The sequence below is a fragment of the Parus major genome, chromosome 4A (genome assembly GCF_001522545.3).
Source record: "Parus major isolate Abel chromosome 4A, Parus_major1.1, whole genome shotgun sequence".
Taxonomy (NCBI): Eukaryota; Metazoa; Chordata; class Aves; order Passeriformes; family Paridae; genus Parus; species Parus major.
Window position 1 is genome coordinate 11,665,901 of NC_031772.1, and position 26,237 is coordinate 11,692,137.

Sequence of the window (26,237 nt, forward strand, 5' to 3'; positions counted from 1 at the left end):
TTCCCACACTGCATTGAAAGACATGACTCTGAAATTGATATAGCAGCAGTTTTTAAAATATTTTACTTTTTTCTCTGTGTTTATATATTTCCTTTCTACTATACTTAAGATGCAAAAATACGTATCTTTACATATGTGAATGTAGTGAATTTTATATATTTTTTTTGTGGGGTTTTTGTTTTTGTCACAGGTACCTCCTCAGGTTGGAGCTGCTCCTTTGATGGCACCCCCTTCAATGATGTACACACAGCCTGGTCTAAGGCCAACAAATCCTTTTGCACCTGTTTCTGAAACTCAGGTGAACGGTGCTCTTTAATCTTGTAGACATTGAAACTTCAGCCTTGGCAAACACAACCAAATGCTTCTTTGAAAGGCTGCTGATGTATTTCTCCATGTGAAAGTGAGGGGTTCCTCAGTCAAGGGCATCAGCTTTGGTGGTGAGGAGGCAGATGCAGATGATGGAATTGCCGGAAGCAAGGAAGAAAGTAAAAATCAGATTTTTTCCTCTCACTGTTTCAATATTAAGTAAACAGGAGTGGTGAAGGTATGTAGGTTTGGTCTTGCTATGACATTAGCTGGACACTTGCTTTTTAGTCATGCTGACCAGACCAGTGTTGGAAGTCTCTTGAAGGATTAGGTGATGTGGGAGTGAAAAAGGCATGGACAAGAGATTATTCACACTGGAGAAACTGTACTCCTGTCACCCAGATACATAGGTCTTAATATTCTTTGGGGCATTTTTAAAATGCCGAAGCCTGTAGACTTAAATTATAAGTAACAAGGCAGCCAAACAGATTCTTTATTCTAAAACACTGGGAAACCATTTGTTATGTAAGTGGCATTAATACATCATCTTTGTTTCACAGATACAGTTTATGTAGAGTCACCAAAGCAACAAGATGCGAGAACAACCAAATACTGGTAAAAAAATTAAAAGACTGAATTTCAATCTTTCCATGATGTATTCCTGAACAGGGCAACTGTTTATTCCCTGTACAATACTATATTGTTTTGAACTGCAATGCTCTAGAGATTCTTGTTTATAACAGTCACTGCAGTGTGAAGACATGTTTGTTTCCTGATTTACGTTTTTTTTTTAAACTACTCAGTAGAAAACTATTTTTATTGAGGTTGACATAGAAGGTGCAAGCTGGATTATCATGTTCAAAATCACATAGAAGGTTAGCTGATTGCTCTACAACCTTAATCATCAGTGGATTACCTTAGGAATTGGTTGAGAATGTTAAAGCTATTTATTTTATTCGTAAATTCTGTGGCTGTTGTAACCAAGACACAATGTGAAATCAAGTTGAGCAATTAAACTTATGTGCTCTGATAAATACTCTGATAGAGCAACGCTTGCATTATCATAATGCCATCATTGTGTGGAATCAGACAGCTTTTTCACACTTATAGTAATTTGCAAACTATAATGTAAGTTTGAAATGCTGTGAATCAACAAGACATATATTGCATACACAGATACAGTTAAAAATAATAAATTGCTCCATTGGTATGTCAGTATTACAGGGCTAAGTAAAAAGAGTTAGCAACTGCAAGGCTGCAAGTCTGTGATGGAGTAGGGGAAATGAGTGTGTTCCAGAACAGCTCGCACAGCCTTCAACAGGTGCCAGGAGCTGCACTTCCACGGGTACCTTCTCTGCAGGTGACATCTCCCACCATGGGCTCAGGGAAGAGCAGCCTTGGGAGCCAGTGTTTGTCAGTGCCCCAACTACAGCACATGGGAGCAGTCAGAGAGTCTTGTTGATTACTGCAGTAGAGGGAAGAGAGCCAATTCTTCTTTCTAAAGTCCATTAGGTCAAAAGACTCAAACCTTGCAGTCATGCTGATACTTGTGAACTGGCAATGATTTTGAAATTATCCAGCTGTAGAAAATAGCTTGTGCTTCTTTTTTGAAATAAGAACCTAGCTGTAAACCATATAAAAATAATTATTTTTAAATGTGTAAATAAGTGTAAACTTTTAGATAGTTGTTTCTTTGATGCTGCAGTAATCTTTTCCTTCTGTAGTGATTTCAAGGTAAAAATGCTACATTAAGAAATCTGGACTCTTTTTGAGAGGAAAATCTTTAAAATCAACTAATTTATGAGGTATTGTTCACAATGGGTCAGATGTGTACAGACTTCTGGAACATATTTTGTACTTAAGAATCTTCCTCCAGAACTGAAATGGGCTATGAAAATGCCTTATCTTATATTTTTCACTGTCTGATAAAAATTATTGCATTAAAAAAACCCAGTAGTTACAATTAAGTAGATAGAAGCAGGAACAACCTTTCCTCCGGAAGTTTTGTGGCAAAATGCAATGAAAAGCTCTCCTGTAAAATTACTTCTAATAATGATTAACATTAAAGCTGAATTTTCTATTGTTACAATAGACCTCCAGCATAGTATGTCCTTTATCCTTCGGAGAGTCTGTAATTGTAGAAACCACTCCAATCACGAATTGTATCTCTCACTCTCACTATAAATGCAGATAGGCCTGAGAACCTTGTCAAACTCTCCTGTAGAGAACTTCTAAATTAAGCACATTCCTCAGAGTGAGAACAACCCTTCTATTTTTCTAAATGCTTAATTCTGTCCAAAGAGTGCAAAAATAGTATTTCTTAACCCTATGGTAAATATTTTGCCCAATGAATCAATACAAAAGAAACAAAATAAAACTCTTCCCCCCAACCCTTGGAATTTTTAACTGCTGATTTCCTGGAAAATGCAACCTTGCAGAAATTTAAAACTCAGTGTTCCTTGATGTATATTGATTTTGAAAGAATTTGGACTAGTATATGGTAGTTTAATGTTCAAGTTTGAATTACAAAGGGCTTCAAGCTTTAATCCACCTTTATTGGATTGAACAATTATACAATTTTAAGCCAATGAGTTCTTCAGTGCCTATAGTTGCCCTCCACATGATGAGGGAATAGATGCCATTTAGAATAGGTAGTTGTGTTGAGGGAACTGTTTCTTTAAGAAGTAGTGAATTCCATAGATTCATTCAGCAATCAAAAGTCTTGTGTTCAAATTAGATCAGTCCATGTATTTATAAATGTCTGGACATAAATGGCAGAAGTGAGAGTGTTACAAGCAGGCAGTTCCTAGCACTGCAAGCTGTAAGGTCTCTTTCTTACACTGAGTTGTATAAGTAATAGCACATTATTTTAATAAAATATGCAAATAAACGCCTGGCAAGCAGTATATCTTTGTTATAACTTTATTTCAGAGCATTTTAAATATCTGGAATATACTTGGCTCAGAAATGGATTTTAGTACTGGCTAATAGCTTGTACTATTTCTTATTTGCTCTGGATCTTTTAATGATTCTTTTGGTCTGCTTTCTTGTAGCAAAGCTGTCTGATACCAATTTATTAGTATTAAAAAAGGAGAAACAGCCACAAAGTGTGTTTTAAAAACTTAATCTACCTTCTTTTGATGCTTTGAAACACAGCTTTCAAGTTGATCCTTGTGAAGCAAAGATTGCTGTGATCTTTCTCTCTGCACACGAGCGTGCAGACCTGGGTTTTGCCCGCCTCTTCCTTGTGTGTATATTGGAACATATAAAATGGCAGGGTATGTGTTTAAATAACATATATGAGAAGTGAAAAACAAGGACTTAGGATGCTGCCAAGGCTTTTATGGTTATTCTCAAAAAAAATTGCCCCACTTTGAATACCAAGGTTGTTTTTGAGGGTGACTGTACCAGCCTGCAGAAGCTGTGAACAGTAGCTGTGATGAGTGAAGAGAGCTGTATATAAATGTGACTTTCCTTCCAACTTGGATCAGAATCATATTCTGAATACTTCAGGAAGCTGATAACTAAGATGTCTCTCCATGTTTGTCTGAATGAGGAGGAAGACTTTGATGTGTGCTGTACACTTCGCATTATTGTACTTTAGTGGGTCACTTGAGCCTCACTGTTTGGACTTGGTGCTGCTACAGGCAGTCTATCATGGAGCATGCCATAGGATGACTTCTGAGGGACTTTGGAAAGGTGGATTTTGTGAGGCCTCTTGGACTTGAACGTGCACCTCTAAATAACTGGGGTTTTCTTATGTTCTCTAGATAATAGTTTGACTTTGCCTCCAAGAAGTTACTGGGTTTTTTTTTAAATAAATGTTGGAAATATGTACTAGAAAAAAGCTCTGATCTGTGCATATAGTGGTGGAATATTTGTAGGTAAAATAACAAATGGACTTTGTGTAAGAAAAAACAAAACCAACAGCAAAAACCACACACACACAAAAGTAACAACAACAAAACTTCTGACAAGATTGAATACAGGGTGTATCTATCCCCAGCTGGATCTTTTGATGTGTGACAGGGACAGGGGGGTTACAATTAGAATAATAGGCACTGTGGATCGGTGCTTGATTTGTACATAAAAAGGAAAACTTAGTTTGGGGTAGTTTGTATTGTAAGGATAACATCTAAAGGCACTGTATCACTCGTTTATTTCCATTGAAAAGATTATATTTTTGAGCAATGGAAACTGTACATTTTATCATTTATACATTACTGATAGCTAGGAATATAGAAAACCTGTTGCTATGACTGAAGATGTTATAGATCTGTACATTGCTGCATCACTACTTTATTCAGATTCTCATAATCATTTATTTAAAGAGATTGTAGTAACTGATTAAAGGTTACTACATTTATATTACGTAAATTCCTGTTACAACAGGAATTGTAACATCAAATCTTTCAGTATATATCAGATGTGTATCCTTGTGATTAAACTTAATCCTTGACCAAATGTTTGGCTGGAATTTCATCTTGGAACAATGACAAAATAGGTGCTGGAACAGATTTCCCTCACCCCAACCTCAACATTATTTATTTAATAGGTCTTGTATGTTATGTTTTCCCCCATGACAGGTTTGTGCCTTTTATTGGATATTTATTTAAAAGGAGCTATGATAATTTAGGTTGCTTTTTTCAGATGTATTCTTGTACAGCTGTTCCTTTATGTGAGTTCCCTCATTTTAAAAGAATACAGAATGTGTGAAAAATATACTAGCCACAAACTGGAAAAAAAAATCTAAGGATTTATGTTCTATGAATAATTTTTTTAAATATAAGCCTAAGCACAAGACTGGCTGCGTTGATATTTTAATTGTGGAACTTCACAATTTGTTAATATGCAGATTGTTCATTTTTTAAAAAAACCTGCATTTATCCACATATTTGATGAAACAAGTTTTGGAAAAAAATAAACTTTGGCATATGCAAGGTGTGTGTGTGTGATCATTTTTTGTGTGCTCAAGGCTTTCTATAATGCTGATAAGCCATGGCTGAATTGGGGTGCTTAATTGGCTTGTTCCTCCTGTGTGGTGTACATTGGAGAAAAGAAGGCTCCAGGGAGACTGTGCATTTTGGTTGAGTTTGCCTGGAGCTGGATTCATTCCCTAGCCATCAACATTCCATCAGAATGTAGAGGGCCTGGAACAGACAGGCTAGGGAAGTGTGGCTGCTGCAGTGCTCCTTTTTTCTAAATTAGAGAAATCTATTTTTAATAGTTGTATTTTCGTTTCTTTAGATTTCAGAGCTCTGTTTTCAGTTGTGAGCTTGGACTCCTTAATAGTTCATTCGTGTTCTGTCACACTTCCATCTCAGTGCTGAAGCACCGGGCAGCAGCAGCAATCAGCTGCGAGGTCCAGGTGCTCGGCCTGGACTGTCGCAGCAACATCGCTTTGTCCCTCCTCGGAGAGGCAGTAATTCAATGACCTGACTGCAAGGGCACGGGGCGAGAAGCGGTGAGAAGCTTATGCGTGTGAATACAGGGCAAGCATTATTGGTGATGCTTTAGAAAAGTTTTATTGTAAATTGTTAAAGGTATTGCTCCTGTTTGCTCTGTTTTGGTCAGCACATCTATGCTGTGGCAAAGGCAGAGCAGCTGCGTTTAGAAACGAGCACTTCTTCCGTAGAGAGAAGCAGAGGGTGGGATAAGCGACATCTCCTTCCCGTCCATCCCGGGACAGGGCAAGCAAGGCACTCGCAGTTCCTGTCACCCGAGCAGCCCCCGCTGCCGCAGCCTTTCCCCTTCTGCTGGAGCCTTCCCCTTCCTGCCCCACCTTCCTCATCCTCATGGGCCAATGGGCGGTGCCCGGGGCTGCCACCGCCCCGCCCGCCCCCGCTTCGCGCCCAGCTCGTCGCCGACGTGATGACGCATGATCCCGGCGTCCTGGCGGACGCCGCGCATGCACCGTCCGTTCCCAAATGGCGGCGGCCGGAGGTAGCGAGGCGGCGGCAGCGGCGGGCGGGAGGCGCGGCCCGCTCGGCATCCCTGAGGCGGCGTTCGTGGTGAGCGGGCCTACCGAGTGGGGCCAGCGAGCGGGGCTGAGTAACCCCGAGGTTGTAGTCCTGGAGAGTAGGTCCGGGGAGTGGGGCTGGGCATCCCTGAGGCGGCGTTCATGGGGAGTGGGGGCTGTGCTCTGCCAGCAGGGCCCGGCCCCCTTAAGGCGGCACCTCGGTGGCGCTCAGGGGGCGCAGATGGTGGAGGCCCTTCGCAGCCTCAGTCCTGGGCATTTTCTTGGGTGAGTTACCCTCTTGCGATCCCGACCTGGGTCTTTACCTTACAAGAAGCTCAGCTCCCCGCGTTAAGCAGTATCGTGTTATTGCACTGCCAGACTCAGGGCAGTGAGCAGCGTGTTGTGAGAGCCTTCCTGGCACACATTGCATGGGGCACAGCCTTAGCTTCTGCTTGTGCTCCACGGATAACGTGCCGTGCTCCAAGCACCTTTCCATTCATCTTCCTCTCAATCAAGTTCTACAGTGCTGAGAAGATTCACCCTTCAGAAGCACCCATGTGTTCTTGAAAACCAACAAATGTGTATCTTCTGGAAAACAGGCCGAACTTGTTTATCCAGCTTCAAAAACTGATGTACTGAGCTTTTGATTATTCTGTTGAGCGGTTGAAAAGCAGGAATCAGTGACTTATGCAGTGACATAATCTTACAGTCATCTGTTCACTTTCAGGTGTGAGCTCACTCTTGGTACATGGTCTTGATTGCTGTTTTATTAACTATGATAAATAACTATTGATCAGAGTGGCTGTGGCTGTACCTGGTTGCCTTGGTGATCTTAGGACGTGTTGGAAACCTGCCCCATCTGATACAACTACTTTTAGAGAAGTACATTGGTTTGACTTGCATTGTGGTTTTTCTAGATGTAGTGCTTGTATTGCTGATGTGTCTTATCTGGGTATAGGGCCTGACTAGACAGGTAGAGTGCATTTGCTTTTGGTGATCCAGCTTCTCCTTTTCCTTTGAGTTTTTCAAACAATAATTAGGATCTGGCAAGTCCTTACTGGGGTGGAAAATCATTGCTACTTCCAGCTAACTTCCTTCAATGCCTCATGGGAGACCAGCATAGATGAAAGGCAAGGCTCACAGCTGCTCTGTGAGACCTCACTGATCCTGACAGGAGAACTTGTGGTCTGTGCTGACTCTGCATTACAGGTGGCCACCCTGGCAGGAAGCAAGCTATAAACAGCCTCAGCAAACACTTTAAGGCCATCTGTCACATCCCTCATTCCATGCTGGTGGCTGCCTTTTTAGCTGTTGTATTTGGTTCCATGTAGTTTCCTTTCAATACCTGTGTCTGAAGTATCTTGCATGCTGTACCACATGGCTCTGAGAGTTCTGGGGCTGTGCCTTAGTCCCATGCTTCTCTTCAGTTCTTCATAACCTTATGGATCTTCATAACCTCTGAATCTAAACATCTTGGAAGCTTCCTAATTCTCAGTTTTGAGAGGTGCTCAGATCAAATTACAGGTGTGTCTGCAGAAGAGATCCTTGCTGGTGATCATAGACTACTTGGATGTAGATTTTAAGATAGACTTTCTTTTATTCAAAATAAGCCTGCACTGAAAAATTGTAATGGTATTCTGCTCTGCAGAGTAAAAATACTACTGTCTTGAGGGTAGGTTTTTCTAGAGCTTTTTTATTTCAGAAAATAGGTTTATATTTCAAAGACATTTTAAGACTTGCTGACCTCTTGCTTGGCATTTCTCCCCCCACCACATGCTGCATGGGCATCCTTACTGTGAATCTTGTCTTCAGAGATGTTTACTGTGTCTTGGTTCATTAGAAGCTCTTCACACAATTTATGGCTCATGTCTTCTCTGAGGAAGTTGTTCTGTGAACTCTTGCCCCTCTCCAGGTTTCAGGTGATGTTAAGCACTCAGAGCAAGTAATGTTAAGACACGGGGTTTTACTGGACTACAAACTCTCCAAACAGAACTTTCTGCTGTGGTGGTTTTGAGCTGTTGTTCAGATGTTTCCAAATAAAATGCTTTCTTCAGCAGGTGTGAGGATGCAGGTCTTCAGATACATATCTCTTGTCATGTTCTCTGCACATGCCCCCAGGTGATGAAGCTCTCTGCAGAGTGAGTGCCTGCAGCTCTTTATTTGGGTCATCACTCAGAAAAGAACCATAGGGACACATGGGAATGCACTGTCCTGCTGCATTTCATGGCTTCTACAGAACATTATTGTGGCTTGGCTTGAAGTTTGAAAAATGGTGCTTTGCCAGTGAATTTTATTCCTAAAAAGATAGAGATGAGTTGTGGTGTGTCCTTGCAGAACCTGTAAGGGTTTTAAGAATTTGCAGTGGAGGTGCTGTGGAATACACCACAAAGTGGGCATCTTAATGGCTTTGACAGCTGTGCCTCAGAACTGGTTCTGGTCAAGCTTAAAGAAGTGACTATGCTTCAGCCTTGCAGATGGGAAGGTGGGACAAGAGCCTGACCAGCAGACTTGGAAGCCCCAGCTGGGAAACCTTGGGAGTAAATCTTAGCTCACCTTGAACTGGGACATTATGTAGTGGAAGGAGATCACCAGTATACAGGGGGCCTGGATTTACTTCTGGATTCACTTATCAGCATCTTTGTTTCAGGAGAATGTGGATTATGTCCTGTCCATGTGCACAGACAGATGGGAGCTGAGGCAGAGCTGGGTGCCAGGCAGGGTGTGAGGGGAGCTGCTGCCCACCTGCTTTTGCTTTCTGCCTCAGGTGGTTTAAGCGAGCAGAGCTTCCACAAGAGGGAGTTTCATTTTGCATATCCTCAGGCCTCACTTCTACAACACTTTCCCAAACCTAATCCTTGTTTTCTTTACTGAAGGCTTCTCTAGGAGCTTCATCCAGAGGCAGGAATGCTTCCCAGACTGTGAGGTAGCTCGAGGCATTTTTCAGGCAGTCTGAGGTGTGGTCTCTTGAGTTTGGATCTACCAGCTGGACAGTGCTGCCTGCTGCAGGTTGTGGAGCTCATGTTCTGCTACAGTTTCCCTTAATGATAAGGAAGGCAGGGACTTCTTACCAGATTCAGTAACTTCCTAGTAAGTTTTTTTAGCCAAGAGAGTTAAGGCATCATAATGAGGGGGAGCAGATCCATGTCTGATATCACTTTAGTAACATATTGGAGTCTTTTTCTGGTGAGAAACTTCTGGAATTGAGACACCAAGTTCAAAAGGAGGAGCTGAAGAAGCCTGTGGTAGGGCTTCCATCAGGTTTCACTGAGCTGTGTAGACAAGGGCAGAATTACCTCAGTGGGGGAGTGAGGTCATCTGAAATGGTGGAGAGGCCAGAAACGTGTGGTTTGTCCCTGGCCTGATGTACCTTTCAGAAGCTGGGGACATTGTCCCCCAGCAGATGAACTGCTTCCTGAGATTCTGAAGGAGGCACATGCCAAGGGTGATACCCTTGTTGGTTTAGGCCTTTCTTCTCTGGCAGTTTTTCCTGCCAGTCCTGTGGCTCTCAGTTGATGGTAGGACTGGCTGGAGTTGTTCTCTTCCATAGTGCCTGTCTGAGCAGATGCCCTTTTTTTTTTTTCCCCTTTCCGTCTTTCTCTGCCACAACATGCTTGATCAGGCTGACTAATTTCCTTCATCAGTTTTTTTCCAGAGCAGTTCATAATCTGGTTAGCCACAGAGAAAGCATCCCTGCTTTAGAGGTAGGAAACCCAGGTTTAGCGATGCTTCGTGGATAACCCACCCCTGTTAGGTGTCACTTGATGTCAGCCAGGACTGGAAGCACCACTAACCATGTACCCATAAATATGGTTATGAAATAATCCTTGCACTTTATCCCTTAGTTCCCTACTAAAAAAACAGGGAGGGAGAAATGAAGAGGTGTCTAAGAAAAGAAAAAAATGTTCTTCAGTTCAGAAAAAAAAAAATAATTCTTTACATTTCAGAACCACTCTAGATGTAGCTGCAGTAAGATGATAGCATGTCTTATGTCTAGGATTTCCATAAAACTCTTCTAACACTAAGGGTTTTTTTCTCCCCGTAAAGGAAGATGTAGATTCTTTTATGAAACAACCTGGAAATGAGACAGCAGATGTAGTTCTTAAGAAGCTGGATGAGCAGTATCAGAAGTATAAATTTCTGGAACTTAATCTTGCTCAAAAGAAAAGGAGGTAAGTTGTAATCTTTGCAGAATTGGGAAATGTTTAGCACAGTTCTGTTGTTTTGGTTTTTTTTGTTTGATAATAAGTCTAATGGCCAGGAAGGCCATAGGGATCCCAGTGCCTCTGCCAGGGCTGTTGAGGAGAGCGAGGCCCTCAGCTCTGGAGAGCTTTTGCTTGAACAGTGCAGGGTATTGTGGCTCTCATTGTCAGAATAGTCCAGAACCTCAGAAGAAACACACTTGTTTTGTTTTTCCTGCAGTAATTTTGATTTATATTTCTGCTGAGGTTTCCCTGTCCTCTGGGAGATTACAAATATGCAAAATGTATCATTTTAGTAAAAGGGGGTCTGTTATTGTGTGTTGCTCTGATGTGAAAGCCGAGTGGATTGGTGTGCTTCCAAAGCCAGCACGCCTTGGTGTTGGAGGGGCAGGTGAAGCTGGAGCTGAGCTGCCTTTACATGCCACGTCTTTCAAACCTGCGTATGTAAGCTGGAAAAAGCTGTTAACAAGATTTAAAATGGAGGGTGGACTGTATAATAAAACTGATCACATTTTTTGGAAACTTTGTGTCTCTGTAAAATAATAAATATGACTGTTGTTAATTCACAGGCTAAAAAGTCAGATTCCTGAAATTAAACAGACATTAGAAATTTTAAAACACATGCAGAAGAAAAAGGTAAATTATTTTGAATATCTAATGAGTATGAGAAAAGCTAACTACCTTTCCACCCTAACAGAACACATTGCAAGAAATATTTTGGAGAGCACACTTAATATGCCTTTATAAATAACAGAATTGTTTTTAAAGGTATGTAGTAGTTTTTGAAAGCTAGTTTAAAAAAAAGCTAATGTTTGTAATGCAAACCTCATTTTAAATAGTATATAGATTGCAGCTAAGCTTTGACTTCATCTCCATTCTTTATAGATATTTCTGTATTGTTTTTAAATATATCATTTAAAAATGCATTATTCTTGGAGATCCAATTTTAAAGTTGAATTAAAGTTGCAAAGAATTCCATGCAAGTTACTGCTGTATCAATGTCAGAAAGCAGAAAAGTGTGCTCTTTATTCTAAGTTTTATGTCTTTAACATGTTTCCAATGAAAATAGCAATTGTAAGTTTTATCATTTGTCTTAAGGATTCCACACATCCAATGGAAACCAGATTTTTATTGGCAGATAATCTGTACTGCAAAGCTTCAGTTCCTCCTACAGATAAAGTTTGTTTGTGGTTGGGGGTAAGTAAAATGGAACTTTCTCTGAAACTATTTCAATAACTTACAAAAGGCTTGTGAAAGAGTTTTGGTTGCTGTCTCCCCTGGTTGTAGCGGGCATGATTCTGTTGATTGGTACATGCAGCAGACCACATCTAACCAGGCAACTTCAGTGTGTTAGCGATTTCTTGTTCCTTTTTTTTTTTTTTTTTTGGTTCCTGAACAGTAAGACTTCAGAAAATCGTCTTTTTGCTGGATTGTTCTTTCCAAAATCCTTGTTTGTGTTTCTCTTACTATTTCTGTCACTTTTTGGTTCAGATTAACATCCATCCTTACCTGGCATAAGAATGTGCCTAGCAAAATAACTTAGTTTGGCAAGTAGCTTCCCATCTTCTTTATGTTATTTGTATTCAGCATCTTGCTTTCCCTTTTTATGCACCTTGTTAGGGAAAGGTGGGATATCTGTTGCTCACAGGTATCTGCCAGCATTTAGAGTGGACTTTACACTAAAGCCTGGTGGGATCAGCATTCACAGCCAAGATTACCAAGTATTTAAGCAATATCAGGTAGGAATATTTTGTTTTTAGAGGCTTCATTTTATGTGGAGATTAACCTGCTGATGCTTATTTTGAAACTTTTAAATCATGGATGTTCCTAAATCCCAGTATTGGCTGCCAAACAAAACATCTTGGTTAGGACAGAAACACTGTTGACACATGAACCATCCAAACTTATTGGACAGTTGCTCCCAACCTTTCCCATTTCAATCTTTAAAATTCTGATACCTGTTGCTATTAGGAGACTGTCTTCGGAATTCATAAACACTAACTTTAATGGAGCATCCCAGGTTTGTTTTCTGACAGAACATCAGAGAAGGTTCATCTTATTGATGGTTCACACTGAAAAGCTATAATGAAATGCCATGCACAGTTAATTTTATTTAGGTGTTCTTGGCCTTCTGCCTTTCTTCTGCTTGTTGCCTACAGTCTGTGTTGGGCTGTGCATGTCACTGTTACTGGAGACTCTGCCCTCCTCTTGATCTAAAGAACAGCTTATCCAACTCAGCTCAATGTAGTCTTCCATGGGATTCTGTCAGTCACAGGCTATGGCTCTATTCAGAGCATAGTTCTTGAATAGGACAAAGCTTCATTGATGCATTTTCACCTGATACTGCTTTTTTATCTTGTCCTGTGGTAGCTTCTTACTGAAACAACCATGTGTGGATTAAAAACCACCACCACAGCATCAGAGAGGACTTTTACACCTGTTGTATCTTTAATACCTGTAGTAGTTCTTGTTACTGACAGTGCCAGCTGTTTGTTAGTGTTTCACACAGAGCCTGAGGTTTATCTTGAATCCAGCAAAAACTGTTTCTAGAATTGTGTGGCTCCTGAAAGGTGCTGCTAAGAAATGTGAGGTCTCTCACTTTCCAAATACAGTGAGGATGAGATACTAATACCTGAATCTGATCCACTGGGGAAGAAATCCCTCCTTGCTTAGCTATAGGAAGAGAACTTCTTGAAGTCACTAGGGAGATTTATTACTCAGTTACTGAAGGGGTGGAGGCCTCATTGGGTGATTCAGACATTGTCTGTCCTGCATCTTGTCTTTGCCTGTCAGGACAGTCTGTTGCTAACGTGATTAGTTAAAAACAACAGCCTAAAATATGCTTGGTGTGGCTTAGTCCTTACAATGCAAGAGTAAGAGCTTTTATCAATCTTCCTTTTCTAGGCCAATGTGATGCTTGAATATGATATTGATGAAGCTCAGGCTCTGTTAGAGAAGAATTTGTCAACAGCCACGAAAAATCTCGATCTTCTAGAGGAAGACCTGGATTTTCTCAGAGATCAGTTCACCACTACAGAAGTCAGTATCCTTTTCATTAATGTGAGGGAGGAGATGTATGGGAAAGCCAACATCCAGGTAACAATCAATTTTCTGATGTGTTTATATTTTAGACTGGCTGCCCTCAAAATTCTGTAGCACCTGTGAACTTTACTGTCCCAGTAATGAAATGGACTATTGTATTTGCAGGGCTGAGTTGGAAGTTGGTGTATGAGAGGTAACAAAACTTGTATTTGTGTCCTCATGAAATCTACAGCAGTGGTTGCAACCCAGACTGACTCTGGAGTGAGTTGAAGTGTGGATTGATGCCCAAGTGATCACCTTAAAGCAGTGACCCTTTCTCTAGGGTATATGAATATTATACTTTGTTGCCCATCACACCCTTTGCAGCTGCCTCCAAGCAGCAGAAGAAGCCCTGCTGCAGCAAGCCTGGAAGTGGGTTGGGGTGTGCTCAGTGTTTTTTAAATGTCTTTGTACTGTCATGAACCATGTCCTGTGTGGGGGGTGGGTTCTTTTTTACACTTTCTAGTTAAAATCTATTTTAATGAGTGTAGCAATTAACTGAAGCATTAGATTTAGTTTAATGAAGGCACAACTGCTTGTTCTTTCAAGTTGACACTTGAGCTTAGTGCTGCAGGAGTTTGGGATGCCTGAAAGAGGCAAATACAACTGATGTGGGCAGCTTGACTGAAATCAGCAGAGTTAGGCAAAATAAAAATTGTTTCTCTGCAATACCTTTTTGGTATTTTTAAGTAACCTATTTGGTTTTTTAATTATATAAATACTGAAGTTACCAACAGTTAAAGTGTTTCTGAGAGCTGAAACTTTGCACCAAGTCAGCCCTTTCATGAAATGGTTCCTATACTGACTGTTCTAAGCAGCCAACTCTGTAACCTGCTTTCTCTTCTTTTTTAAAAATCCTTTTTTTTTTTTCTCTTTTCTGATAGCATGAGCCATTTCCTTAATTCCACACCTTCAGATATGGCTAGAGTTTATAACTGGGATGTAAAGAGAAGAAACAAGCAAGACCCTTCCAAAAACAAAGCATAGGTTTTCCAATTTTAAATGTGGTTTTAATTTCCAAGTATTTTTTATTTAAGCACCCCCAAACTTCATTCAGGACTGAGTTACTTTCAGCATTTCAGTAACTGGTAAAATATATAAAAACTAATGGTGAGCACCATTTTATTTATCTGTAAACTCAAAATTTGGTTTCATGCATGCTTCATGAAATGAATTATTTGAAAAGGCACCACACAGTCCAGCAAAGGATGTAGTATTTTGATCAGTCCATCATAAATAAATTTCTGCCTGAAAGCCTGTCTGAAAAGCTGAAGGAGATGTATGAAATGGAGCCATGTTCACAGGCTAAGGCAATGCAGGGTTTTTCTTCTTCATCTTTATACTGAAGCTGATGAAGTTAACTTTGACTTGGGCTGGGATGATGTCCAGCTGTAGTGTTCCAGGAAACAGCAAAATTAGAGTGGAATCTTGGGGTTTGTTTTAGTTAGTTAATGGGAGCACCAGTATGTAGGCATTCTTGGATGTCTCCTTTGGATAAATTTGTAGTAACTCTGGGTTACCTAACTGTTACTGAGCTCTCAACACTTTACATGCAGCAGTTTGTGATTTGTCCTCAGAGAGCACAGTGGGCAAGGAGTGAGCAGCACAGGGGATATCAAGCCTGCAGGTCTCACCCCTTCTTTTTCATACGTGTGCACATGTTGGTTGTTTCAGCAAATGTGTTGAACAAGGACCCAAGAGCCCACAGCTTTCGAGAGCCTCCCATTGCCACCCCCTTGGCCCAGATGTCCAATTCAAATGTCTGAACACAGCCTCCCAGGTGGTAAAATCTGTGTTAGATGGTTGACTGGAACATGACCTCTGGTGGTACAGTTGGAGTGGATTTTGTGGTCCTTACAAAGCCTTGCGAGATTGTTGCCTCTTACCTTTGCAGTTTCTTTCTAAAATGAAATGCTCAGTGGTGATGTCAGTGGCTAATAATCACATTCTGTGACTGAGAGTACAGGTTTCACTGCAAAATAAATGCAAATGTTAACTGTTCAATCTTCAAGTAAGAAACAATATACCTGTAAATTTTTTGTACTTTTATTTCATGATATTAAAATAGTAAAACTAAACAGTTGTGGCAGACAGCTGTTTTTGTGCATCTTTCTTTGTGTGAAAGTCATGAATGTGATGTGTGACCTTCTGTAATGTTTCCCTCCCTTAACTAGGCTTGTTAGGGGTGAAAAATTCAATTCCATGGAAGCAGCGGACATGAAAAGTGTGGCTGATGGATCCTGGCATAAATGAAAGGGGGCGTGAGTCAGCACATCTGAATTGGTGACTGAAAGCAAGTGATTTACCAGCACTGTGCCTGTCAGAAAGTGAGCTGCAGGGAAGGGCAGAGAGAAGGTAAACCCTTAGCATTGATCGCCAGTAACTGCCTGGGCTCATCCCTTCCCCACAGCAAATACTGTTTGTTTCAGTGTCTGTGGCTGCAGCAGAGGAACATGGAACTCTACCGTATTTTCAAACAGGTATCTGCTACAGCACCAGAATGTGGCACTGGACAGGCTGTAGGCTGCTGCTTTCCATTTTCTTTTTCTAGCATCAGCAACGATGGAAAGACAGCTGCAAACAGAGCCTGATTTCTCTTACAGTTTTTTCTTTGATTTTGATTAATGCAATCCTAACAGGCTGTGCTCCCACCCCCCCACCCCAGGCTGGTCCTAAGGCAGCAATTGCTTGCCTTTGTTGTGCAAAATGAAACGACCAGTTAAGCATTTTTGCACAGCAGAAGCAGAGCCAAACAAAATCAACACTATGCCACTGCCAGGAACCTGCTGCTGCATGTTAGAGAGGACAGGGTGACAGCCTTGGAGTTGAAATGGCTCCTGTGTTCAAAGGTGTCTGGTTCCTGGGGGATGGGAGATGGCTGTGGCCATCATAACTCAGGATTTGGTGTTTATGTGTTTGATCTGAGGTAAATAAAAACCCCCAAAAGTGGGATCAGTGACTAATCCTTGCCTAGGTCTGCTCTGCGCTTTGTTGTTGTAGCTGCCATACCACCAGACCTGCAGAGGCCTCCTGGAGGGGCCAAGGCTGCAGTGGCTGCAACTGCTGGAAGCAGGGGGTGGTTTTGTCTCAGAGCAGTTTGTCTGTTTTTTCTCAGCAAGGCAGAGGACAGGTGCAAAGTGAGGCAGGCCCTACAGGAAGTGTCCAGTGGCTGTGAGGCAGTGCCTGGGAATGGTGGATCCAGCCCTGGCTGGAATACAGAGCAGAGATAGGGAGCAGGGAAACACACTAAGAGAGAATGGGTAGGAGGAAAGGGGGAAAAAAAACCCACCAAAGTTTCTTTACAAGTTTTGAATTTCACATTATCACGTAGTAACCATTTTGCTAAATACAAGCATATTTTCAGTCACATACAGGCAGCTAAATACAGCATTATTTTCACATTTCATTACAGTGCATAACAAAGCAAGGACAGTGTAAAGTATGCTTTTATTCTGGAGGTTCTGAGCAAGTTCAGTCTAACATGCAGATTGTTTTTAATATGTGGTAGAGACCACAGAAAGTTAGCTTTTGCTTTTTTTTTCTCTTTTTGTCCTAGAGTATAAGAGCTCCTGACCTTTAGCCTATGAAAGGTATCACCTGATTTCTCAAAGTCCCTCTAAGTCAAAGCATTAAAACCAGTTGTTAGAAAAGAATTCTTAGCATATCCAATAAGTATTTAATCTTAGAAAAATCATTCCAAATTTTGTACAGATGAATCTACATTTCCTGTATTTTAATAAGCTGTCTAGAAAATGCAAGGAATTAGAAAAAGATGTAGATAATGATTTCTCTATCATTTAATATAACAATTTATTAACTCTAAGTAGTTAAGACTGTGTACATTTTCTTCTGTAATGTTCCTCTTTAGAATTACAACACTTCTGTATTTAAACTGAAGATTCACTCTGAAGATTTCACTCTGAATGCACTTACTGGCTTAGGCTTTCTAGAATTTCTCCCTGGGAGCAGTAAAGGGGAATGTCCAAAACGCATTAAATAAAATATTGTCTGTCTCATGAAGTGATCTTTCCTCTCTGGCCAGGCTTTCACACAGGGGAATTACAGAATGTGACTATTGCTAAGATGTCTGATCCAACTCCTCATAGCCCCTCATGTCACACTCTGGCTCTGCCCTTGGGGCTGCTGCTATCCTCAGACAGACACCCCCAGACAGACAGACCTAGTGTCCAGCTGGCCCCTGAAAAGCTGAAGTAGCTTGCTTGGTGGACTTTCCATTCAGGGAATAGAAACTGACCCTTTGGTACTGTCTGTCCCTGCCTTTGTGAAATGCAACTGACTGAGCTGGTCGGAGCAAATCCCACACTCTGCCCTGACATCTGCCCAGTTCCTGGGGTGCTCCCTGCATCCACCTTTGCTCAGCCAAAACCAGATTTTTGTAAAGGGCACTCTTTTTTTTTTTTTTTTTTTTTTTAATTTATTTATTTATTTACTTTACTTTCAGGGCACTCAACTCAACCCCAAGTGCCTGGCATTCACTGGCCTTTAGCATGAGGTGTTGGATACATTCAAGCCTATTTAAGCTCACCAAGAAGCACCAGGTCACTGCCACACCCCTTGGTGGCATTTGCTCCCTATGCCCTCCCAGCAGGTACAGCGCTGCTGCTCCCCTGCCGACACCAAGAAGTGAAATTGTTCCTAGAACACCTAGAAACAAGTGTTCAGGGTTTGGGTTGTTAGGTTATGTTTGCTGGAGGTTTGGGGTTTTTTTACAGTTTCAATATGGAAACCACAGGTTTTCTCTTAGAACAGACCTACCCATGTACTGCTGCAAACTGCAAACAGGTTCAGAAGGAGAAACAGTCTGAACTCAATAGCATTAAGATCTGTATTTCTGTAGATGGGACAGATTAAAAAGCTGGAACAATTTTCTTTTTCTCTACTCACAGGCCTAAAATAAACACTAGATGCTTCCTGTGGCTTTTACCTAAACCCTCCCTTCTTCCCACTGCAGTTTGGTGTATAAAGCTTTCAAATACAAGTAAAAAAGTCACTATCATTTTGTTTTTTCACTTTCAATAGGCTGAACTTCCCTAATTTGCTACAGGAGCACAGTCACCCCACTGCACTTCAAAAGCTTGGGTTAAAATTTTGGCAGAAGCAAAGCTTTTAAGTGGTGAATGGCATTCCCAGAAAACATCCACCTACATACAGTTTTTGTGACATGGCTGTCACCCCATGATGGCAAATCTGAGATGGATCCTCTTCTGTCAAACTAAAACATGGAGGAAAACAAATTTTACTCTTGAGTGTGTCTTGAAGCTTTCCACCTGCTCAGACACTCCTGCTGTGTGTTCTACCTTCCCAGTGCCAGTTCTCTTCCACAGAGGCCAAGACAGAAAATGACACTTTAACAGCAGAAAGTACCGATGGAAGCTGTTGCTTTCTATGCTATTTAACTTCTTTAAGAGCAAATCTCAACTTTTAGGATGTCTGATACACCTGAGTTAACCTTTTCAAGTTTTTATTTTGTTTGGTTTCTTTTTTCTCTTCCTCCTTTCCATTCCTTCTTGTGACCTGGCTGGTAAGGTCAGCACAGTGCTGTTACTGAAACAGAAATGGTGTGTCCCACTTGGCTGCAACACCCCAGTGTTAAGACATAACACCTGAGGACATGGTTCTCTCTTTATGCTCTTCATCACTTAATTCTACTGAAAAGCCCTGGACTTAGGGTAGTTCCAAAGTACTCACCCAGGCAGTAAATGAGTAAAAATTGCATTGAATAATCGCTACTACAGCAAGAGTTGCCACTCAGAGTCTTGGTTCAGCACAGCAAGAAAAACACTGTTTAGGGATGAATAATTTAAATTTTAATTACCAGTTAAATAACTACTGTTTTCCTCTTTAAATCCCACAAAATATTCTTTGCTATTGAACTACATTCAAGAACATAAGAAAGAAAACTTGGAAGTGTGCATACCATGTCCGGAAACTTCTCTTGTGAAACTGACCTTATGAGGAAATGGTATCTATGCTGCCTTTAGACTTTCCTAGAAAGAAATAGCTGACACAAACCAAGATGTCCTCCTGTTTTCTCTGTCTGCCTGTTTTTCATACAACTGAGTATCCATTTTGTGGCTCCAAAAGGCAGCAGGGAGCTATGGGTTTACTTAAAAGAGAACATGTACAGTAGCCTGGCATGTACCAGCCCATTCAGCTCTGTATACTCTTTTCTGTGTTGTGCAGCCCCTCATTTCTGCTTCTCATCTCCTTACAACATCCACATGCACCCTCACTCACTCTCCTTTGGGTTTGTAGCCCCCAGTTCTGAAAGGTTATTTGGAAAAGAATATTTCTTTCCAGGGTCTGTCCTGGTGTCCAAAACAATGTGGAAGGCTGTTCACAAGGGGAGTGTTGCTCTCCCTTCTGTCACACTGAGTTCACTTAGTAAAGTATGTTTGGTTAGTAGAGTTCATCACCACTCGCCTCTCTAGAGAAGCTCAGCACAAGCACCGTCTATCTGATTTCACCACTTCTTCTGAAGAGTGCACTACGTTTGGGACAAACCCACTCTTTACCCCTTCCCATCCCTCCTGGATTGAAATGTCCCCCCTTTTCACCAGCTCATATATATCACGAGTCAGATCAGTGAAGGCCTTCTCCACATTAATGGCATCCCGAGCCGAGGTCTCAATGTACTTCATACCATAGGCAGCAGCCAGTTTCTCCGCCTCGTGCCTGGTCACTTGCCGCTGTGTGTCAAGGTCACACTTGTGACCTACCAGAACAAAGACAATCTGGTATGGCTGGACGTGCACCTTTGTCTCCTCCAGCCACTCGTGGACGTTCTGGAAAGACCTGCGGTTTGTAATGTCAAAGAGGAGTAGTCCTCCAACCGAGTTCCTGTAGTAGGCTCTGGTGATGGACCTGCAAGCCAAGAAGCCACAACAGTATTAAATAACAGCTGTGTGAATATATATCCTTTAAGAAAGCAGCATTACCACGACACTGTCTACCTTGCAGAATATAGGGCAAGAGAAGGACATTCAGGCAATGTCTTAGGACTTCTAGCTTGTGCTCTGTAGAGCTTGTAATTTAAAAGGAAAATTAATTTTGGCTTAAAGATTTTGCACTTAAGTAACCGCCCCACTGATTTATTATGGCTCTCTTCAAAATTCCCACCACCACTTTTTTCTCTCATGGATTTCTGTATGCTCCTGGTTGTTGAGTCCCACACCCCCACCATGTCTGTTCCCTGGACACCTCATCTAACCCACTGGTTTAGAAGCACTGTGGCAAATCAAGGATGTGTTTTAAACCAAACACCTGCTCTCTGAAAGCCACATAAAAACAGAAGGTCAGAGATCTGGAAGGCTGATCATGGGGTTGTAGCTCCCCTCCATATACCCAGGGCCCTGGGACAGGGACATCCACCCATCCCTACAGCTTCTTCCACTGCAGGATTGGATTACAGTGACATTACAGTGACAGAACACTGTCAGTGGCACTGACAGGAGCAGCCCATCTGACCTCCCAAGAAACAGCAAAATTACACTAGTTTCCAAGAAGAATTGGCACTGGTCATGTTCCTGCCAAATACTGACAACATTAGATAGTCCCCAAAAAGACCCCAGAACTGCAGGCTGTGTACATCTCCCAAAGCTCTTCCAAGCTAGGCCAGCCCAAGGCAGCCAAAAGCAACACAGGAAATAAGCAAACACAGGGACAATGCAGCAAAGCTGAGACCATGAGGATAAGCAGAACTACAGTTCAGTAACTACTACCCAAGGGAAAACCAAGAAGCTGATGAACAGTGGTGTTTCTGCAAGTCATGGATTTGCTCTAAGTCCAGAAGCAATGGTCGATTTCAGTCCCTGGAGGAACTCACACTTAGGCCTGAACTTTCCTTGCTGGAGTAATATAAGCACTGCTGCATTTTTAGCTTAGGACGAGTCTTTTTTTTGCCTATGCAAGTCTGTTGTTGGGTGCCATTTGGTCCTGTAGTGTGTGTATCTGTCAAAATTGCCCCAAGAAAGGATGAACTAGAGTTTTCAAGAATTGTTTTATCAACAAGCATACAGTGATGGGTGAAAATTCACAGAAAAAAACTGATGAAAGCCAGAAGCAGGGGAAAAAACATAGTTGGCTGTGTTTGGATAATTTCTCCTCTCCAACTGTTTGGCTTAGGGACAATAGTCACAGCACCATTGGCACAGAGGGAATTAGATCTGCCTTTTGCTATCTGGCCAGCCACAAATAGATATTGGCACTTTGAATTCACCCCCACATTGACACACTACATTTCTGTTTCTCCTTTGTGTTCCATGCCATCAGCCCTGGCTCCCCCTGCCAGCAACAAAAATGCCTCAGGTACTTCTAAAAGACATGATGGGATCTAAGCTGAATGCTGCTTCAAGGTAAAATTAGGTGAAGGTCTCAGTGCCTCTTCTTAAAGCCTTTTCCACAGCTGTTTTCCTCACTGATCTGCAGGAGACAAAGCATATTGCCTTTATGCTGCACATCCCTCCCCAGTTCCCTTCTGAGATTTCTACCTTCCCTCCTCTTGCCACAATCACACACTGATGCAGAGCAGTACACAGACTTGCACCTACTTTTATGTTACTTATGTTAAACCAAGTTTTAACATACAGGCAACATCTCTGTCTGGGAACTCTGTCCCCTGCTCTGTACCCATGGTGGGGACTCCTGCAGCCAGGGTCCATTCCTGTTCGTGTATTTCCCTCTCAGCCAAGGGGGAGCTGCTGGCTGGAAGGAAACAGCTTTTCTGTAGGTGGTGGTCCCAGGGAGCAAGGGCTGCACAGGCTTTTGCTAGCATTACACATCATCATGTTTCAGACAAGGAAATAGCATTACTTCAGCAATGAGAGATGGGCAAGACCTGCTGGATCTGGGAAGAATTGGACCCTGTTCTACAGCTCCAAAGCTGCCTCAACACTGCCCCAGGCAGCATGTTTTCAGGCCTGGTCTGGCAAAATAGAGTGGCACATGCTTAACTGTACTTTAAACCTTGACTGCACAGAAATTGCTACTAATTTACGGAGAGTGAAAGAGCTCACAACAGGGATTCAGGAAGAGCAAAATTGTAACACAGCTGCTGCTCTGAGAATACCAAGGTGTTTTCAAAATAACTACAGTGGTTTTGTCCTCATTGGCAAGCTGTTAAACTATGTAAAGCAGACTGGAAATGCTCAAATCTGAAAAAGGGGAGCTCATTCTTATAGATTTCCCTCTTAAGAAATTCCCTGTGCTTGATAAATGACAAAAAAAGTTTCAGGTTTCTGGAGAGCACCTGCTCCATTGTGCTTCTTGCCTATGACAAGTCCAAGGGGCTTTGGCTTATTCCAGTAACAGCTAATTCTTGTCTCTGGCCAAGAAACCTACTTTGTAGGAGGAGCCCAAGAGTTTTCTTCATCAGGCACAATTTGTAACAGGGCTAAGAGTGATTTGAAAGGGATAAACACAAATCAGATTTTATTTTTTTTTTTCTTCCCCCCCCCCCCCCCCCCCCCCCCCCCCCCCCCCCCCCCCATTTCAGAGTGCACAATAAAGGCCCCTGGGTTTGCTCCAACTTTTTACATTGGGAATTCAAGTCTGCGCTTTGGGAAGGGCATTTCAAAGTTGCAAAATGGGATTTTTTTTTTAATGTCACTGACCATTCCTGCCCCTTGCACTCTTCCTGCCTTCGCAGGCTGCTGCCCACTGCAGCAGTGCAGCTGCCCTTGCACTGAAGGTCACCTGCTCATCATGCTGACAACCTGAGTGCCGGGCCAGGTCAGCCCCCAGCACCAAGGGCAAGCAGCCTCCAGGGCCCCAGACTTCCTAATGTGTAAAAGAAACTGAAGCCATCTGACAGCCTTTTGCTCTTCACAGCAATGGCAGGAACAGGGGATGGCACTCAGGTGTGTTTTCTGTAGACCTCAGCCAGAGATCCAAAGCTGAAAGCTGATGCAACTGCAAGCTAAAGCACCTCCTCACACAGCAGAATAAAGCACCAGCTCCTTGCCTGCAAGGCTTCAAGGTAGCACAGGAAAAAGCTGTCAGTGGATAAGGACCAACTACTATACGTCGTGGGCCAGATGCCAGTGTCACAGATGCGAGGGAAGGTGGTGAGGGGTGGGGGCAGGGGAGTTTTCATCTACTGAATGAAACCAAAACATTCCTCAGGCAAGTCATTACAGCACAGAGGTAGAAGCTCTGTGATGCTGCAGAGATGTGGAACACAGGAAGCAATCCCAGAGGGAGCAGGATGGAAGAGTGGATCACAGTTAAATACATGAAAAATACAAGCAAACAGGAGGCCAGGAGCTGCGGGTACACACACATGCCTTCAAAATACATGCTGTCTGAGCAGCAGGTCTGAGCCCCTCTTTGGCTGGGATGAAGCCTGCTCCAACCAGGCCTGCTGTTTTTCCCATACAGTCCTGTGGGAAACTTGGCAGGGTCCCACACGCTGCTTTTATTTTATTTCGTCGAGACTTGGTTAACTGTTACTTAAGCTCCCAAATTGTCTCTGCCACGCAGCGCTCGGCGCGGCACTCTCCAGAAAGCACCTGTCACCCCTGTACCACCACAGATAAGGGTTTGTTCCGACCTTTCTCTGTCCTACAGAGAGCTCTGCTGCGACAGCAGAGCATCAAAACACATATTCCACTGTATTTCGCGAGCCTCAGCTTAAGTGTTCGGCTGTGAAGCATCCTAGTCACTGCCTCCGCACCGGGGGGAAGGAAGAGGATGCACGGCCACCTCCAGGCTGGTAAAACGCGGACCCAGCGCCTCGTACCCCTCCCCAGCGGCAGCGGGGCCGCTCCTCGACATCCACACCTGCACATCCTGCACAACTGCATGCGGCCATTAGAGGTGAACATGGATCTCAGGCATGGGGATGCGGGTGGCACAAAAGGTGCCAATTTAATTCTTCTTTGTCTGATTTCCACAAGCCTCACTAGGCTGCGGGCCCCCCGCCCAAGCCGGGCCAGGCCCGCAGCCCCCGGCCCCGCCCCGCGGGTCTCACCGGAACCGCTCCTGCCCGGCCGTGTCCCAGATCTGCAGCTTGATCCTCTTGCCAGGCTCGATCTCCACCAGCCTGGAGAAGAAATCCACGCCCACGGTGGGGTCGGAGATCTGGGCGAACCGACCCTCGGTGAAGCGGCGGATAAGGCAGGACTTGCCCACGGTGGAATCGCCGATGACGATCAGGCGGAACTGGTACAGCCAGATCGCCTCCATCCTGCTGTCGCCGGCCCCTCAGCGCCCGCCCGCCGCCGCGCCGCCCATGCCCGGCCCGCGGGCCCGGGGGCGGCCGCGGCCGCGCCGCTCAGGCAGGGCCCATGGCGGGCGGCGCTGGCCCTGCGCGCCTGCCGCTGCCCCGTCACCACCGGCGCATCCCGCCGAACTCCCGCCGCCTCAGCGCTGCGCCGAACGCAGAGCCGGGAGGGCGGCGGCGCTGCAGGCGCGGCCGCGGCGCCGCCGAACCGGCGCTGGAAACCGGTCGCGAGTCGCTCCCCCCTGCCACAGAGCCCGCGCTCGCCCAGCCCCTCCCCGCCGGAACCGGAGCCGGAGCCGGGGTGCGGGGTGCGGAATGCAGGCGCGGCCGGCGCGGGTGCCGGTGATGCAATGGCGGCCGCGAGGTACCGCACTGCCGGGAGGAGCCGCCAGCCCCGGAACGCGGCGGTGCGGGAGCCGGGCGGGGCGGGACCGTGCGGGGCGGGACCGTGCGGGGCGACGGGAGCGGCCGGGGGGCCCAGGCCGAGGGGACCGGAGGCCGGAGGGATCCCCGGGACCGAAGGGGTCCCCAGCGGCCGAGGGGAGCTCTGCTGAGCCCATGGCTGTGTAGAGCTCACCTTCCTCAGCGCTTCACCAGGAGAAAAGGGGGGTCGAGCAGGGTGCGCAACATCTTTCTGTGTTTTAAACCCGACACTCATTTCTGGAGAGATTCAGGCTCCTCACTGCTGCACTGGGGGCTTCGTTCCCATTAAAATCTATCGGAGGAGTCAAGTGCTCCTGGCACTTCTGGAGAACTTCTGCACTGCCCCAGGGTCACCTGCACCGCACCAGCCTGTCTGGAAAGAGAAGGCGTCTTACGAAACCAAGGAAATACACATGCTCACACACATATATGTGTGTATATATACATATATACATATATATATGCATGTATATATAAAATGTATGTGTATACGATATGTGTACGGTCTCAAAAATTAGTAATTACAGACATTAAATACCCATCAACTTAAACACCACAAGTCTTAAATCCATTTTCCCTCACTTTGCTCAAGTGGGTTCTGGCTCCGCAGGGTGTTCAGGAGCCCGAGTGGCCGTGAACCTCCAACAGTGCAAGCACACACCCCTTGAACTGCCAGTCCTAGTTTTGCCCAGCCTATCCCAAAAAGGGTGTGTCATTGCCACAGCAGCACACAGCCACTCTCCCCTGGCTCCGTGGGATATGGCCAATTTTGAGCACCTACTTTTAAAACTCTTGCCAGGGCAGAATTTTGATCTCTGGAAGGGAAAATGTATATTATTAAAACAGCAAGTAAAATGTCTGTATTCAGTCAGACACTGAAAGGAGGAATATTGACACTTTTAAAAACATTTATGAGCATGTTGGTGGGGTTTTTTAAAAAATAAAGATGGTTTCATTAAAAGCTCCTCCTTCATTACCACTATTGAAATAAATGTATTGAGAGTGGCTGTTATATTCATATATTCAT

At 43.7% G+C, this 26,237-nt stretch overlaps 3 protein-coding genes across 8 annotated transcripts in view; 2 read left to right on the plus strand and 1 right to left on the minus strand.

Annotated features, from left to right (window-relative positions):
- LOC107203719 (phosphatidylinositol-binding clathrin assembly protein-like) overlaps positions 1-5,246 on the plus strand; it is a 30,134-nt gene extending 24,888 nt beyond the window's left edge. For both annotated transcript variants that reach the window (XM_015626044.3, XM_015626043.2), the window contains 2 exons: positions 191-298; positions 867-5,246. In XM_015626044.3, coding sequence (XP_015481530.1) covers positions 191-298; positions 867-881 — 123 coding nt within the window. In that variant the 3' untranslated portion in view covers positions 882-5,246. The remainder of the gene's footprint in view (positions 1-190; positions 299-866) is intronic.
- On the plus strand, positions 245-17,561 carry VBP1 (VHL binding protein 1). 5 transcript variants are annotated; one of them, XM_019006500.2, is made up of 7 exons: positions 245-298; positions 867-921; positions 10,310-10,434; positions 11,034-11,100; positions 11,563-11,661; positions 13,369-13,507; positions 14,462-15,638. In XM_019006500.2, exons 3-7 carry the CDS (start codon positions 10,328-10,330, stop codon positions 14,530-14,532), a joined length of 483 nt encoding a protein of 160 aa, XP_018862045.1. In that variant the 5' UTR covers positions 245-298; positions 867-921; positions 10,310-10,327; the 3' UTR covers positions 14,533-15,638. The 5 variants fall into 5 exon arrangements, 4 of the variants coding, with proteins under 4 accessions (XP_018862045.1, XP_015481547.1, XP_015481545.1 ...); XM_015626061.3 differs by lacking the exons at positions 245-298; positions 867-921 and adding an exon at positions 6,211-6,317; XM_015626059.3 differs by lacking the exons at positions 245-298; positions 867-921 and adding an exon at positions 6,530-6,550.
- On the minus strand, positions 16,974-24,801 carry RAB39B (RAB39B, member RAS oncogene family). Its single transcript, XM_015626058.3, has 2 exons — positions 24,536-24,801; positions 16,974-20,430 (listed from the first exon to the last, which is right to left on the minus strand). The coding sequence occupies exons 1-2, from the start codon at positions 24,748-24,750 to the stop codon at positions 20,004-20,006; spliced, it is 642 nt and encodes a 213-aa protein (XP_015481544.1). The 5' UTR covers positions 24,751-24,801; the 3' UTR covers positions 16,974-20,003.
- Positions 24,802-26,237: the final 1,436 nt, after the last annotated feature.